The 17,500-nt window shown below is 47.8% G+C and overlaps 1 protein-coding gene across 1 annotated transcript in view; it reads left to right on the top strand.

Annotated features, from left to right (window-relative positions):
- tgfbr1b (transforming growth factor, beta receptor 1 b) overlaps positions 1-17,500 on the top strand; it is a 24,910-nt gene that overhangs the window by 2,873 nt on the left and 4,537 nt on the right. Inside the window, exons 2-7 of the mRNA XM_056584679.1 lie at positions 10,676-10,924; positions 12,428-12,685; positions 12,959-13,189; positions 14,879-15,046; positions 15,483-15,639; positions 17,195-17,319. Of these exons, the coding sequence (XP_056440654.1) occupies positions 10,676-10,924; positions 12,428-12,685; positions 12,959-13,189; positions 14,879-15,046; positions 15,483-15,639; positions 17,195-17,319 (1,188 nt within the window). The remainder of the gene's footprint in view (positions 1-10,675; positions 10,925-12,427; positions 12,686-12,958; positions 13,190-14,878; positions 15,047-15,482; positions 15,640-17,194; positions 17,320-17,500) is intronic.

Genomic DNA, 17,500 nt, shown 5'->3' with positions numbered 1-17,500 from the left:
TAATGCTATGTATGATTAAACTTACATATGTTAAACCTACCAACTAGGTTTAACAACTGTAAACCATAATTCACTGCTTTATTACATACTTGTACACCTATGCATGTTGAGGTATCACATGATCAGCAGGTAGTGTGTGAACTGGAAGTTAACTCAAACTTTATAATAAAGGATTATTTATCAAGGTTTGAACTTGGCATAATATACTGAAATCGATCTCCTTAGGCTATGTCTTTAATCCTGCACTATCCAGCTGTGACTAACAAGCCCAGGGTTGGTTGATGGTGTCACCATGTGTGGATGGTTGCCGTTCTTAAGACTAATCATCTGGATTCATTTTGAACAAAGTCGATGCAGTGAAAACTTTAAAGGTTGTTCATATTTGTGAATAAAACATGCAGTGCATTTCTGTAGTGCGTACCAAGATTTTCCACATATCAGGACGGACCATGTATCCAGATTGAGCCTCCTATTGTATTAAAACTCGACATCAGAAAGCAAAGGAGCATTGAGACGCAGAGAGTAGTTTTAGTCCTATTTGTGCACGATGATGCATGCAAGCAAAACCACACCCTGTCTAGTTGTGCTAACTTAAGCAAGGTTGTCAACACACTGGAAATAGAAAAAAAATACTTTTAGGATTCCTTTCACCCCTACATCTCAATCAGCTCCTCCAAACAGATCTGTTCGGACCCTTATAGCATGATAACCGTCCTCTTTGAGCAGAGTGCCCCTCAAAGGCTGTTCTCCGTACCGCTGGTCTGAGAATGTTTCTGTATTATTAAAGGCTTGTTGTCTTTCCGGCCAGACCTGACGGTAAAGTGAAAACATATTATCTTCTGTCTGCCTTCAGCTCACGATTTCCTTTTACCTGAAACCTTTTCGTGGCTGGGGTGGAAGTTTCTCTGCGTGTTTTCCAGGCTTCTGCATTTGCCTGCACACGGAACAAGATGTTTGTTTTCTTAATGGCTGAGCCACTGCCGCCTGCTCAGGCCTTGAAACCGGCGTCACTTCTGCTCAATAGAATATATCCACATTCATCTATTCAACTCTTGAGTATTCATGTAATGTGTAAAATGCTCCTATCGCTTGGTAGAGGGAAGTCAACTGGAAGCCATCACATTGTGATAAAATGTAAATCAATACTAACAAACCCAGCGGCCTCAGGGCTGTGGACCAATAGTTCTGGATTAAACCCAGTGGCCTGGGTTTACCATTACAATTAGGGCATTTAGCAGACGCTTTTATCCAAAGCGATTTACGAGTCAACCATGCAAGGTGACAGCCAGCTCGTCAGGAGCAGTTAGGGTTAAGGGTCTTGCTCAGGGACACATCAACACTCAACTAGGGGGAGCTGGGGATCGAACTAGCACCCTTTTGGTTACAAGACACTGCTCTACCTCCTGAGCTAAGCCTACCCAGGTTTAATCCAGGCCACTGGATTAAACCTAGTGGCCTCAGGGCTATGGGCTCAGGACCACGAGTTCTGGAGCGTTGGGCTCCAGTTGTTTTTGCCCTTCTCTTTTGTGTGCCTGGTGTCACCGTGTGTATCAAAGTGGATCTCAGCGAGGGACATCTGCCTGTAGGATGGAACAGCCCTCCTCCAGCTCGCCGGGTCACCCTCCTCCATATTCATGAAGCTCCTATCCCAACAACCTTTGCCCCCTGGCCCCATCCCTCTGCCCCTTGCTCTTATTGTGGGCCAATGCCCGTTATTCAAGTGGCTAACAAAGCCCTCCTGAACTGAATCCAACCCTGAAACCCTGGTGGTCATAAGAGATCCAGGATTCACGACGCTATGTTGGACGAATGGCATCAACAAGGAGGTGTTTCTTCCCCGTCAATCTGTCCCGCGTCCTGATGTCGTTCACACAGAAGATGTGATTCGATCAGACTTTTGTGGTTGAATGGAGAAGCCCCATCCTGGCTTCAGAGGTAGCCTACCAGCTAGGTATCCTACCACCTACCAGCTAGGTAGCCTACCAGCTAGCCTACCAGCTAGGTAGCCTACCAGCTAGGTAGCCTACCAGCTAGGTAGGCTGGCACTTATCGTTGCTTGGACCTCAAGTGAGGCCAAATGGGGGAGCACACAATTCTTTTTATTTTTTGTGTGTTTCCATATCTCATCCAATTGGACAAGGGGGTGGGGCCACCACTGGTCGGGCCCCCTGGGACGGCCAGGGGCCCCTTTTAGCCAACAAACACAGACGGGGATTAACATCTGGTGTGGACAAAGAGGAAGTCATGGTGGGGGGAGGGGGCCGGCCATCCATCCACCCACCGAGGGTCCGGGTCAACTCAGTCCGGGTAGAAGGAGTCTGAAACTCTGAATGCGCCTTGTGAACAGAATCTCATTCTGAACCGGCACAGATATCTAGCTACTAGTTACTGTGGACCTGCTTCCGTGTAGAACATGTTTGGTTCCTCTGCTAACCCGCTAGGTTCGAGGTTCAAGGTTCAAGGTGTGTTCTACTTCTCAAACGTTATGATGTGACACGCTGAGTGGAGAGCTGAGGTTCCCCAAGGACGCTACTTGTTATGTGTTCCCCTAAGGACTCTACTTGTTGTTATGATAGGCTTGTCTATATTTTCGGGCCCTACTTTGTAGAAACGTGTGATTGATTTCCCATTCATCAATATCGACCGGACAGGCATGCATCAAGGTCTGCATCCTGAGATCACGAAGGGTGTGGTCACGGTGTTCACAATGTGGGTGCAGAACCACTTGGTCCGGATGAGTTCTCCCCTTCGGCTGTGCAGCAATTCATCAAGGAGACAGTAACCAAGGCCAAGCCCAGGTGGTGATGAGTTTGTGGTTGCCTAGGATACTGAAGCAATTAATTCAGCACACGTCCTTATGCGAGAGAAATGTCTGGTGTGTCGTCAGTCGCCTGCCCTTCAGGGTCTGCGGTTGGTTGCTTGAGTTACTCGGCTCGGCAGGAAGTTTCATCCAGCCAATCGGCATCTTGTAGGCGGGACTCGCAAAAGAATGCTGATGGAATCCAGGTGGCCATAGCAACCAGAAAAGTAGGGAACATAGAAAAAAACGATGTCCCATGTGGAACCGCTATCCGGAGAGCGGTTGGTTAGATGGTAACCAATATGGGACTCGATCTCTGAGAACAGACAAGCTGTGACACTAATTCTATATTCAGTAGATTAGAAGGAAGTTCCTAGAGGTGATCAAGGTAAATATTCCTTCAACGCTCGGCTGTGTTCCTGGCTATAGTTCCCTAGAGCCCCCTGTGCTGTCAATGGGTATATGTAGTAATATTTAGCAAATATAGATTTGTTTGTATTTGGAAATTAACATGTGTGTGTGTGTGGGGGTGGGGGGTTGTTTATATATAAGAATATAAGACGGATAAAAACAGGCAGGCAAGGTGGAACTATTTGATGATTTGAGAGATGGCCTTTCATTTTAAAAGAGAGCCTGGAGGAAGACAACAATTAGGAGCTAGCTAAAGATTATTAATTGAATCAATATGTTTATCACAATGAATAAGCGCAATAACAATATCAGGCTAGCAATTATCCTTTGTGCCATTGTCTTGAAGCCCTATTATCGATGATCTATAGTTGTCTATAATTATCTATCATTCATTTAATTGAGTATAAGATGCTGTTCAGCTTCACTGTCTGGATAAAGCACCTTCCGGCCATCTCATAATCAGGGTGCTTTTCTTATAAACAAATGGGATGGTGGTTTTTATTTGTCTTTCTTTGCGTGAGTCTGTAAATCCATGCAAACGAGCAGTGGTGCAAGGAGTTCCTGTGTGTGTGTGTGTGTGTGTGTGTGTGTGTGTGTGTGTGTGTGTGTGTGTGTGTGTGTGTGTGTGTGTGTGTGTGTGTGTGTGTGTGTGTGTGTGTGTGTGTGTGTGTGTGTGCGTGTGATGTAATCTAAATGGCATTGACTTTGAAACGTGAAGCCTTTCAGACCACATCACTCCTGCCTCTCTTTGGTGTGTGTCGGTGGATTAGATTCCTCTTTTCATTACCAGTGTCCCTGGGGGGCAGGCGGGGGGGTCCGCTCTGACCCTCGGTCCATTGGAAGCTCTCTTAGTATAAGACTTTAACAAAAGAGAGAGACCAGCACTATTTTTAAATCCAGAATCGTTCACAATTGTCAATAGGATAGTTTGTTGTTTATTCTTGACCAATGACTCTTCAAACTAAGTGACATAGTTTGATTGATTTGAAATCAGAGGTTTGAGTACTGAGCATCAGTATTCTGAGAAGATGAGTTTCCTCAGGTCCCCTCTGCCTTGATGGCCATAGGGGAATCCAGGGCCACACGTTGTCGGGGTTTGGTTAACGGCCCTACGGGAACGCAGGGCCACACGTTGGTGGGGTTTGGTTGACGGCTTTACGGGAACCCAGGGCCACACGTTTGTGGGGTTTGGTTAACGGCCCTACGGGAACCCAGGGCCACACGTTGGTGGGGTTCGGTTGACGGCCCTACGGGAACCCTGGGCCACACGTTGGTGGGGTTTGGTTGACGGCTCTACGGGAACGCAGGGCCACACGTTGGTGGGGTTTGGTTGACGGCTCTACGGGAACCCAGGGCCACACGTTTGTGGGGTTTGGTTAACGGCCCTACGGGAACCCAGGGCCACACGCTGTCGGGGTTTGGTTCCACACTACGCCTACTGCCTGAGCACATGTTGATGCTCCTCTCCCCAGAATCCAGGGGGTTCCCTGTACGGTTAGAGTTAGGGTAAGGGAAGAGTGTGTGACTAAGGCTTAGGGTTAGGGGAGAGTGTGCGGGCTAAGGGTTAGGGTTAGGGGAGAGTGTGCGGGCTAAGGGTTAGGGTTAGGGGAGAGTGTGCGGGCTAAGGGTTAGAGTTAGGGGAGAGTTTGTGGCTCTAATACCATATTGTGGAGAACAATATCTTTCCTGGATGAATTACTTGGATGTGTCTCCAGCTGGATCCATCTGGAAGTGTCCCCAACGGCGTTAATGATTGTTATATCACGAATATCACGAAGGCAATAGAGACACCAGCATGGGTTAATATTCTGTCGCTTGGTGTGAGTTGTTATGTGCTTGTTTCGTTTTGTTACAGGCATTTCAACATTTCTCCTCTGACATTAAATCAACCCTTACCCTCACATTAAATAAACCCTTGCCCTCAGTCATGGGGAAGTATATGTCAACCTGTCAATCAGAGCATGAAACACCGAGCAGTAACGAAGCAAAGGTTATTTAACATCCTCTTATTCAGCAGTGGTTCTGGGTGGTGGGCAGGAGATAGAAACACTGAATAGTAACGATAGGAATAAATGTAAACCGGCCAGAATAAGTCCTAAACAGCCTGCTGCAGTGCTTATGGTATACAGCACCAGCTCACCTGTGTGGAGGCACTGTTCTGTTGCACACACGTGAAGAGGTGAACGAACAATGTTTAATGACTCATGCAGAGTGAGGCTGGCTGGTTGAGCCCGAGTCAGGACACTGACTCATGCAGACTGAGGCTCTCTGGAAGCCCCAGCCAGGACTCACGCTGACTGCTGAAGGACTCGGGGCTCACTCAGCTCAGAGTCATTGCATCCTGCTTCATAACATTTAGCCACTGCCAAGCGTAAAGTACCACAGCAAGCGGGCCACAGAGGTGCAGCTGGTCGACCGTCTAGACTGATCTGCTAGCTCATAGGACATACAATTAAACACAAACCGGGGGAGTGGGGGGGGGTGGAGTGAAGGGAGGGAACGGACCACACAACGTGGTGGTGGGGGGGGGGGGGGGGGGGCTTAGAGCGAGGCGTGATGAATGAGGAGGTGGTGTACTGCACTAACTGCTGACTGCTGAGCTCCACTCCATTGTCTCCCGTTAGCGCTGCAGTATGTGAACCACTCTGATGGATTAAGCGCGATGCTGCGCTACAGGAATCACGTCGGGTGGGGAGCGGCGCTCTGCGGAGCCTGTCAGCGGGTAGAGTTAGAGAGCCTGCAGCCATAGCGCTACAGCCATGCAGCTACGGTCATACTGCTACGGTCATAATGCTACAGTTATAGTGCTACCTACAGTCATAGCGCTACAGCCATGCTGCTATGTTCGTACTGCTACGGTCATAATGCTACAGTTATAATGCTACAGTTATAGTGCTACAGTCATAGTGCTACATAATGCTACAGTCATAGCTCTAAAAGTCATAGTGCTACAGCCATATGTGCCTGCTGTAGGTACATCAGCGTGTGGGCTGATAATTAGTGCATTGACCAGCACATCCACTCAGCTGCCTTCTTGTCATGTCTCTCCTGCCTTCCCCCTGGCTGAAGGTCTAACCTATGGAAGGGGTGGTCCCAGGGAGTTTAAAATGTAATGCATCAAAACAAAATGTCTTATTTTCAAAGACACACACGTGCACGCACAGACACCGGGTTGCTGCCCTGAATGGGACATGTTATGAATGTTATGGTGTTGTTAGTCTTTTTGGAATGCATCACTGAGATGCTCTGTTGTGTACTGTAAGGACTGTGTTTACTCCGTACAACATGTACGGTACTACAGACAGGTTGGTATCTGAAGGAGGTCCTCAGTTTGGTGTACCGATATGAAGAACGTTGGTGTCTGCACACTGACCAAAGGAAGTATTCGTTCAACAGAGCTAGCCGACCTGTGTGTGTCAGCCAAGGAGGGTAGATGATGCTCATGATTTAGTTCTCAGGTCTTGGCTTTCAATAATGGAGAGACAAATTGAAATCCTCTGGGGGCGTTTAAGCTGCCTATTGGACATGACGAAGAGACGTTGTTATGTTGTTATATCATGTTAAAGCATGTTATATTATATTATAGCATTTTTGCAGTTGATTCCATTTCTAGTAGCAAATTCCGCATTTCCGTCTGCGGTTTCCGCATCACGGACCCCCTAAGGGGCCCCGGCCTCATCCAGGGAACAGAAGCTGAAAGTGAGTGACCCAGCAGGGGGCTCCGGGCGGGGGTCTGTTCAGGAGCCCAGGGAACCTGAGCCATGTGTTGGTCTGTCGGCCTCCGTTAGCCCCTCGTAGCGCCACCTGGCCTTCAAACACGTTGCCCTGGAGACGTAAGGATGCTTTTGTGGGGTTTGAAATGAAATGAATGAATCTGATAAAAACAAACTGTATTTTCAGTTTTATTTTTAACATCTTTTCAACAAGGCCGACGCTGACCTTTTTGTTTCTGTTTGAGGATTTTCGCACACTGTATCATGAGGTCCCTGGCGTTCGGGGTCGGAAACACTATCTCTTCTTTCCCTACAGGTCTACTATACAGAGAACTGTAAATTCAAACTGAAGGGCATTGTTGTTTCAGGATCCCTGATTGACAGGAGAGGACAGATTACAGACAACAAGTGACTCAGTCTGAGTCTAGACTCCACTGTAGTCATGCCAGCTCCATTTCCTTCCTCCTTACGCTATGAACACACCCCTGGGCGTGCGCGCGCGTGTGTGTGTGCCTGTGGTATGTCAGCATCATCTAAACACAAACACTATTTGGTTCAGTACTTTGGCTCAATTTTCATTTCCCTTCAGTACTACGTCTTGGTTTGCGGTATATTCCTGGGTTTTCTCCGTCCAAATTTTGTGCGTCCAATCAGCGAACAGAGGGAGTGGCTGAGAACGATGACGTCATGTTTACAGCCTGCACGCATCGTGATTCCCGGCCAAACGTTAGCGATTGGTTATGGCAGATCCAGATTGGCACTGGGCAGATCCAATAGTTTTAAACTTCAACAGACACCCGCCTTCAAGTGAGTTAACGTTAGTCATTTGAGTGGGTCCAGACTCTCTGTGCAAATGACATTAAGTACGAGAGTCTGGTAGGACCAGGCTAGCCCATCTCTAGTTCCAGGTACAAAAATATATCGCTAGACCGCTATGTAGTTCCGTCTTTGTGTAGCGCCAGGCTGTGTTGCTGTGTTGATAGACACTCTTTCTGAATCGTATGTTGTGCGTTGCCGTTTACGAGGCCTTTACCTCCGAATCGGCTCTCCAGTGATCGCTTCTCTGAAGTGCCTTTAATCTTGTGTTTTCGTGTGGTTTCTGTTTGTGCTCTCCTGGTTCTTCTGTCCTTCATTTCCCTCTATTCCAGAGATGGCCGCTATTTACAGTCGCACTAAATCGTGCGGCCTTGTCCGGCTATTGAATCAATCCGAAAAAAGGTTCCTTTCATCAGTATCACTCCCACTGCAATGCTCTGCTATGAGAACTTAATCTATATTTATTTTGTCTTGTACCTTTTAATGAAGCTTGTGCACTCCTCCCATTCGGCAGCTATCTGATCTTCATTTACTGCATAGAGCATAATGGAGCACTTTGAGTTGGACCTAAAGAAATTGAGTTGGAATGAGCTGCACACCTTCACGGCCGTCCCTTCCATCTGTATGGCATCAAGTCTCTAGAGAACTGCTGCCTGTTGTCTGAGGAAACATGAATCAACAGCTCTGTCCCCCAAGCGAGTGCAAGACAATAAGACAGTCATTATACTGTCAACAATGTTGAAGTGTCATGTACTATAGTGAAAACTAGTTCTCCAATCCACATGTCTTCTGTTAAAAAGCCCCACAGTATGAGATATATTATAGTGCCACGCATTTCATTTAGTTGCATTCTTTTCCAGTGTGTTGTTGTTTCACAGAGGTCCCTTGTATTCTCTGTGCACAACTAGACCACTTCAGACAATTTGTACTTATTTTTGCATATTTCTATATCAGCTTACGGTATCTTTATTTACTTTATCTTGCCGTGTTCTTTTGGAAAAAGTCTGCCGAAACAGGATCGCTTTAACACACTCACACTCACTTTATTTGGTAATGTTTTTGACTAGTCTCTATGAAGCAAAAGGAGGGGAATTGTAAGAGCATGCGTGGAGATACACTTAGTAGGGCATCTGAAGGATGCGTTACCTGGAGCGTTCTAGCCCCCTGGGCTATGTGTTGTGACTTATCTACTGGGCAGGCGTGGACTCAGTTATGTGCTCTGATTGGTTAAGCATGGTGCTGAACACCCGCCCCCCTGGATACCCGTATGTGTCTTTATGCTGTCCCTTGCGGCTATGTGTTGGCATTGCAACTTTGTTTGTGGCTATGTGCGGGAATTACACTTGTTCTTGTTGCCTTAGGCGTCTGGGTCTCTCGCAACTCTTGACCGCTCGTATCTCTAGAATTGACACATGATAAATGGCCTCCTTAAGAGCTGGACGCCTCCCTAGGCTCCGGATCCCTCCTTAGCGTGAGAAAGAAGCCTCTTTTAATTGGCAAGGGCATATGTGGCCTGTTGGTATGAATGGGCCTAAAAAACAAAAAAAATTGGTTCCTGTTGGTTGTCAGTTGAGGTCATGGGTAGTTAGGGAATTTATTTAATTTTTTCCAGCGGCAGCAAATGATAGGTAGGACTTTTTTCTTTCTTTTTCTTTTTTTACAGCAGCTCATAAAATAATTTGGGTCGCACATAAATTGACAGGGTCGGTCGGAAACCGGAACCGAACAAATTTATTTTTTAGGCCATGTGTGAATTATGTTACAATCTTGTATTGTTGCTGCTATGTGGCTGTTGAGGAACCAAGCCTAATCATTTAACTCTTGTGTACTTGTACAATGAGATGTTATACAAGTAATCCTGATTCTGTTTCTGACTCAGATTCATGCTGTGCAGTGCAGTCCATCTGTAGGGTTAGGGGCACACCTACATACATATGCTCCGGGATGGAAGGCGAACGTATGAGGCTGAGGCTCTATCAATGGAAACATGTCCGAATCAGAATCTCTTCATTGTCATTGCACAAAGTGCAACGAAATTGGGGTAGAGGCTCTCAAAATAAGTGCTCTTTAAAACAAAAATATATATATAGAATGTTAAAGAACTCAAACAAATATATATATTTTAAAATGTCAGCCAATTTTAAAAGTCAGATTGGTATGATAATGCAATCATTTATAATTCTGCATTATTTATTATTTATTCCTATTTATTTATTTTGACTCATTGCCATTCCTCTCTGCCTGTCAACGGACGGTTCACTGTCATTGAACCCTGAATACATCACCAGGGGGGGGGGGGGTCAAACCTTACCTCCCACAAGCCAGGGAGCAATGTCTAAAGTTTTTGATGTAGATGGTCGATGGCTTAACACATCTTTTATGTGTGTATGTTCTAAAGGGGATCACTTTGGTAGAGTGCGTACCATTAAGGCCCAGTCCTGATCGCAGGGTTCGATTCCTGCCCGTGGTCATTTGCTGCATGTCCTCCCCTCTATCTCCCATGACTTCCTGTCTTTCTCACTCTATCATAATAAAGCATGTAAATATAGAAATACATCTTAGATAAATAAATAAAGGGTGCAACTGAAGTCCTCCCTGTGTGGTGAACGTGTCCTCTGAGCCGGGGCGTCTATATCTGAGCACCGTTGGACTAAAACGTGGTTCCATATCTCTCCCCTGCCCTTGAATCGTCAGGAAACATGAATCAACAGCTCTGACCCAACAATGTTAAAGTATACTATTGTGAAAACCAGTTCTCCAATCCAGTCGTCTTATGGTAAAAAGCCCCACAATACGAGTGATATTATACTGCGACGCATTTCATGTGTATGTTCTAAAGAGGATCACTGAAGTTCTCCCCATGTCGTGGATGTGCGTAGACCTGGGCACCATACATTGGACTAAAGCGTGGCTCCATGTCTCTGTCTCCCCTCAGCCCTGCAGTGCCATTGCGCCCGCTGCAACGGCAACTCCAGCTGCACCACGGACGGCGTGTGCTTCGTGGCCGCCCGCAAGTCGGGCGGCAAGGTGGTGATCGAGCGCAGCATGTGCGTCCCGCTGTACGAGCTGATCCCCCGCGACCGGCCCTTCATCTGCGCGGTGGCCGCCCGTGATGAGAAGGGCATCTACCCCAAGTGCTGCAACGTTGACTACTGCAACACGGCAGACCCTAGCATGTTCCCTGGTAGGGTGGAGGGGGGGGTGAGTGTGTGTGTGTGTGTGTGTGTGTGTGTGTGTGTGTGTGTGTGTGTGTGTGTGTGTGTGTGTGTGTGTGTGTGTGTGTGTGTGTGTGTGTGTGTGTGTGTGTGTGTGTGTGTGTGTGTGTGCGTGTGTACTTAAAGGTCTGGTGTGTAGAGTCGCATCTTACGGAACAGACTCAGATATGGAATGTAACATTCATGTTTTATTTGTATAATCCCATGAAGATAAGAATCTTTGTTTTGTAACCTTAGAATGAGCTCTTTTTATCAACATAGGGAGGGGGTCGACTCATATTCCATGGGAGCTGCCATGTTTCTAAAGGAGCCCAGAACCGACAAACAGCGAGAAACGAGAAAATCGTTTTCAGAAAATTGGTTTTGGGCTCAAGAGTTGTATGATGGGTAGGGGTGGGTTATCCCCATGAGTACGACCCAGTTGTGATTATTCTTTAGTACCGTAGTTGTGTAGGATTCTTCTAATGAGTGATGTTGTTTACGGAATGCGCCACAAACCATAGTGTTACATGATGAGTGTCCTGGAAGCCTAACCCTCTTGGACACGGACATCCACCGCTGACGGGTTATTGTTAGGGAAGGGGCAGGGCAGGGCAGCCTTGACGGATGGTGTGGGTGTCTTTGATCAATCATGCATTGGAAAAGTTACTTTTTGAGGTAGTTTCCCTGTTAACTATAAGAGGCCCTCACACTCTTTCGGATAAAGTCGTTATCCAAAAGGAAACAACTTTACAACGTCATGTTATGGAAAGCAACCATTATACACGGGTTAGTATATTATATTCACGTACCGCAGAGCATGTCTACATCGGCTGGTAGCGCAGACTGCGGTCGAGATACATGGTCGATACCTAACAGATAGTTCTAGCTCTATGAAGTTTACCAACAGGGTGCAACTGGAGGCCGTGAGGAACGAGGAAGGCTGTGAACCGTTACCTCCGCCGGGTCCTTGCATATTAGCTGTGTTCTGTAGGCTGTCGGTCGAGGTCTTCCATCGTAGCTCATGAGAACATGAGCTACGGCGCTGCTGCGTGGCGCTGTGACTCTAGCCAGGTGTTGCTCTACACTGTGACTCTAGCCAGGTGTTGCTCTACACTGACTCTAGCCAGGTGTTGCTCTACACTGTGACTCTAGCCAGGTGTTGCTCTATGCTGTGACTCTAGCCAGGTGTTGCTCTATACTGTGACTCTAGCCAGGTGTTGCTCTACACTGTGACTCTAGCCAGGTGTTGCTCTACACTGTGACTCTAGCCAGGTGTTGCTCTACACTGTGACTCTAGCCAGGTGTTGCTCTACGCTGTGACTCTAGCCAGGTGTTGCTCTATGTGTTGCTCTATGCTTTGTGTTGCTGTGACTCTAGCCAGGTGTTGTGTTGCTCTATGCTGTGACTCTAGCCAGGTGTTGCTCTATGCTGTGTGTTGCTGTGACTCTAGCCAGGCGTCGCTCCTCAGTTCTCCTCTGTTGTGTCCCCAGTGCCCTCAGAGAAGCCCCCCGCGTTGGGGCCCGTGGCCCTGGCGGCGGTGATCGCGGGGCCCGTGTGTGTGCTGTGTCTGCTGCTGGTGGTGGCCTTCTACGTGTGCCACAGCCACCGCATGGGGGCCGGGGGGGTCGGGGCCCACCACCACCGCGTGCCCAACGAGGAGGACCCCAACATGGACCACCCCTTCATCACGGGCGGGGCCACCCTCAAGGACCTCATCTACGACATGACCACCTCCGGCTCCGGATCAGGTGGGCCGCCCGTCTATCAGTGTAGCGTCCTGTTAGCCTGGGCCTGTTAGCCTGGTGCTATTAGCCTGGGCCTGTGATGCCACATGAGATGCCACATGCCACATGTGATGCCACATGTGATAGCCCCTCTACCAGCGCTGAATTGTAAGTGCGTGTTATCCGTTAGCCTGGACTTTAGACCGTTCTCCTGACCCCCCACTGGTTCTTCTGACCCTCCGCTGGTTCCACTGGTTCTTCTGACCCTCCACTGGTTTATGTCTGCCCCACCCACAGGGCTGCCGCTGCTGGTCCAGAGGACCATCGCCAGGACCATCATCCTGCAGGAGAGCATCGGGAAGGGGCGCTTCGGCGAGGTGTGGCGGGGGAAGTGGCGCGGCGAGGAGGTCGCCGTCAAGATCTTCTCGTCCCGGGAGGAGCGCTCCTGGTTCAGGGAGGCCGAGATCTACCAGACGGTCATGCTGCGGCACGAGAACATCCTGGGCTTCATCGCCGCCGACAACAAAGGTCGGTTCACTACTAGTTAACGACAACTACGGTCTGTTCTCCAGGGCTTAAACTAGTTAAAGAAGACAAGGGTCTGTTCACTTTGGCTTGAACTAGTTAAGGTCAACAAAGGTTTGTTCACTACTAGTTAAAGACAACCACGGTCTGTTCTCCAGGGCATAAACTAGTTAAAGACAACAAGGTTCATGTCCACTAGGGATTAAACCAGTTAAGGTCAACAGAGGTCTGTTCACTAGGGCTTAAACTAGTTAAGACAACAAGGGTCAGGCTTAAACTATTTAAGGACAACCAGGGTAAGGACACAAGGTCCATGTTCACTTAATTTTCTAACATTATAACCCTTAAAGTTAAGTTACTTTAAGGTTTTCAGTGATTTGTGGTTATTATGTCTTTCAACCGTATACAGCCACGCTCTATTTACCATCTTACATCGTAGCACTTTGAGAAACGGTGAGGCAGACGGAGCAGTCGAGATTAGTTTTCACTGTGAGCACTTTGACCTACCGCCTGTTCTCTAGAGCTGATATCATCATTGATATCATCAGTTAGTTAAGATGAAAACTATCAGTTCTGTTTGATCACGCTGGCTGCACATGCTCACACAGGCCCAGACAGCGTTGGATTTACCAGGATTAGGTGTTTAACTATTTAAATACACCTTCTGAAAAACGTATCAATCATTGTTGGCAGCTTGGCATTTTAAAGTATGCATTTGGGCCAGCCCTCCCTTCAAAGAAAATAACAAACATGAAACAGTTGTTATCACAGCTTAATGAACTACATTTAAGTGGCCAAATTGTATTTGCTTTTTGGACATATATGAAGAACATTTAACTCCTCAAACCCAAACCAAGTTGATCAGTCTTCCCTAACACAGTATTTTCATTTACATTTAGGCCATTAAGCAGACACTTTATCCAAAGGGACCTTAAGCGGTTCATTCAGACATTCACACACCGACGGCAGAGTCAACCATGCAAGGCGACAGCCAAGCTCGTAGGGTGCAATTAGGGCTGGGAGTCTTGCTCAGGGACACCTCGGCACTCAGCTAGGAGGAGCCGGGGATCGAACCAGCAACCTTCCAGTTACCAGCCAACCAGCTCTACCACCTAAACGAAGCCGACCAAGCTCATCGCCTCCCAGACATTGATTTCTAGCGGAGCTCTTTGCAGGCCATCAGTTCTGTTTCGGAGCGTGTGTGTAGGTGAGACACAAATAGTCGGTATGTAGACAGTGAGTGGGCGCTGTTGGCTGGAGAAGAATAACAAGCGGCCCTGTTTCCACCAACACTACCGTCTGGCAGGATGTCTGGACACTGGGTCACAGCGATCAGGCTGCGTGGGGAATGGATGGAAGTATGGATGCAACATTATCAACAGTTTCAGCTGTCTGGAACATCCACTAAGATAGGGCTTTAATTGGGATCTACAAGGAGAAAATACCAAACGTGAAATAGCGCATTTAAAGGTGAAAGGGAATATCATAAAAATAATTTAATATCTGAGCGGTATGTGTCTCTCTTCCTCTCTCTTCTTCTCTCTCCTTCTCCCACTCTCTATCGCTCTCTCTCTCTCTATAATGTAATAAGAAGTATAAATATTGGACACATCCTTTTAGCTATTATGTGTGCGTGTTTATTTGATCGCTGTAACCTTTCCTCTGATGTTCTCCCTCTGATCCGCGCTGTAGATAACGGAACGTGGACCCAGCTGTGGCTGGTGTCTGACTACCACGAGCACGGGTCCCTGTTCGACTACCTGAACCGCTACACGGTCACCGTGGAGGGCATGATCAAGCTGTCCCTGTCCACCGCCAGCGGGCTGGCCCACCTGCACATGGAGATAGTGGGCACACAAGGTAACACACACACACACACACACACACAGAAACGCACGCACACACACACACACACACACACACACACACACACACACACACACACACACACACACACACACACACACACACACACACACACACACACACACACACACACACACACACACACACACACACACACACACACACAGAGAAATACATATATATACACACAAACACACAAACAGAAATACATATATATACACACGATATAAGTTCATACTTATTTCTCTCAATAAGGCCATAATGCATCATACTTATTGACTCTAATGATGACCAGGTCAGGAAATAACAACTCAGAATGTTGTTGTTATCTAATGATACTTGAGTGGGAATGTTTGTGTTACTTGTAGTCTGCTTCCGTCTCCATCGCAGATGGAATCATGTGCATGATACTTCTGTCTCTGGTCTCCAGGAAAGCCTGCCATCGCCCACAGGGACCTGAAGTCCAAGAACATCCTGGTCAAGAAGAACGGGACGTGCTGCATCGCCGACCTGGGCCTGGCCGTCCGCCACGACTCGGCCACGGACACCATCGACATCGCCCCCAACCACCGCGTGGGCACCAAGAGGTACGCACACACAGATGGGGTCAGACCACAGAATGTCACCTGGCCCACAGCATTAAAACGTTGTGAAGCAATAACATGAGGCTTGAATGTGTACTCTGGTCAAACCTGACCTATACTATTCTTAAGATGCATCATGTTGGACCCAGGGCTCTTCTCACCACATCGTTGTAGCAATACACACGAAGCAGGCGCTCCGCTGACTCCATCCTAGCCTCGCTAGATCACTACAGGCAGAGGCCTTCCCCTCTGAATCAATCAGTGAAATAAGGGTTCTGATCTGGGAACCGAAGCTATCCTAGTGAGAGGAGGTATGTGTTGATGCAACCTCCATGTTGAGCATGATTAATTACCTAGGGGACTGAGAGAGGTTCTGTTCACTCTGTTGTTCCATGCTCCTCTCTCCTCTCTCCTCTCTCCTCTCTCCTCTCTCCTCTCTCCACTCTCCTCTCTCCTCTCTCCACTTTCCCCTCTCCATCCACTCTCCCGTCTCCTCTCTCCGTCTCCCCTCTCCCGTCTCCCCTCTCCCCTCTCTCTTGTCTCCTCTCTCTTCTCCATCGCCTTGGGCTGCCGGTTGGAGGCTGAACCACTAAATCATTCAGCAGGCTTCAGGTGATGAGGAGACCAGCGGCCCTCAACTGAAGTTTATTATTATATTATTTTATAAAATATATTAATCGTTAAATCCTCTCCATTCTTCACTCCCAATCCTCATGTTATTGCTCATCAGTGTCAGCCTGAATATAACATGAGGCTAGCTGGAGTGGGGGGGGTCATGTTTGGATGTTTTGGTGGCTGCGATTAACCTGCAGCCTCTGATACCCCCAGAGAGATCTAGTGTGTGCGTAGTCTTCATCTGCTCGGTGAGGAAGAGCTGAGTCCTGTCAAAAGAAAGAGCTCTGTAAGGCGGAGAAGGGTAAGATTAACAGTGGGTCTTGATGCGCGGATGTATCGACGTCCGGGAAGGTTGGTATATTATTATCAACGCTGTTGGAATACTGCATAAGATCACCATTTGGTGACTCTGTAGTTCTGTTACTGGCTTGGAGAGTGGCAGGTGAACTGTGTGCAAAGGCCCGGATACACTTGGAATAAAATCAAAAGTGGCGTGTTTGCATAGACTGACCCAGCGGCTGTGGAATGCGGCGATTTGGACTGTAAATACAAATGTGCCTCTCCCCCCTCAATCCTAGCCAGGCTTGCTTCGACTGGTTCACATTGAAATAAACAGATTAGGATGCGATCGTCCATACTTTCCAATGGTCATGAACCGGCAGTTTGCCCCCGTGAACAAACAGTTTTAGATGAGGATCTGAATAAATTGTTGCCTAAAGGGTGCCGTTGGTAAGATCAATGGCGATCAGTGGGGTAGAATGCGCTCTTAGGAGTGGACAGCTCATGCAGTCCTGTTGATTTGCAAAGCTCTTTTTATTGGACTCCGGTCAGTCTGAAGACCATTGTCTGCAATAAGACACACATTTACCCTTAAACTAACCCTCAGCCAACAGAGTGCTGCTCTAGGCGACCACATGTTATAATCCTTTTTGTCTCTCTTCAGGTACATGGCCCCAGAGGTGCTGGATGACTCCATAAACATGAAGCACTTTGAGTCCTTCAAGAGGGCGGACATCTACGCCATGGGCCTGGTCTTCTGGGAGATCGCAAGCCGATGCTCCATGGGAGGTATGACTTGAGCAACGCATTCGACTGGAGCATTGAAGTGGCTGTATCGGAGCATTGTTGCTCTCATGACCGTTGCTCGCTTCAGACGAAGAGCTCCTAGGCGGGCTGGGTCTGTGGCGACCTCGGGCCGCAGAACTGAAGGCTGTGTCAGAGATGGCACATGGCATTAAGAAGGGTGTCG

Source organism: Gadus chalcogrammus, chromosome 23, assembly GCF_026213295.1.
Source record: "Gadus chalcogrammus isolate NIFS_2021 chromosome 23, NIFS_Gcha_1.0, whole genome shotgun sequence".
Classification (NCBI taxonomy): Eukaryota; Metazoa; Chordata; class Actinopteri; order Gadiformes; family Gadidae; genus Gadus; species Gadus chalcogrammus.
Note: the sequence above shows the minus strand (reverse complement) of the source record. Positions and strands in the feature narration are given on the sequence as shown.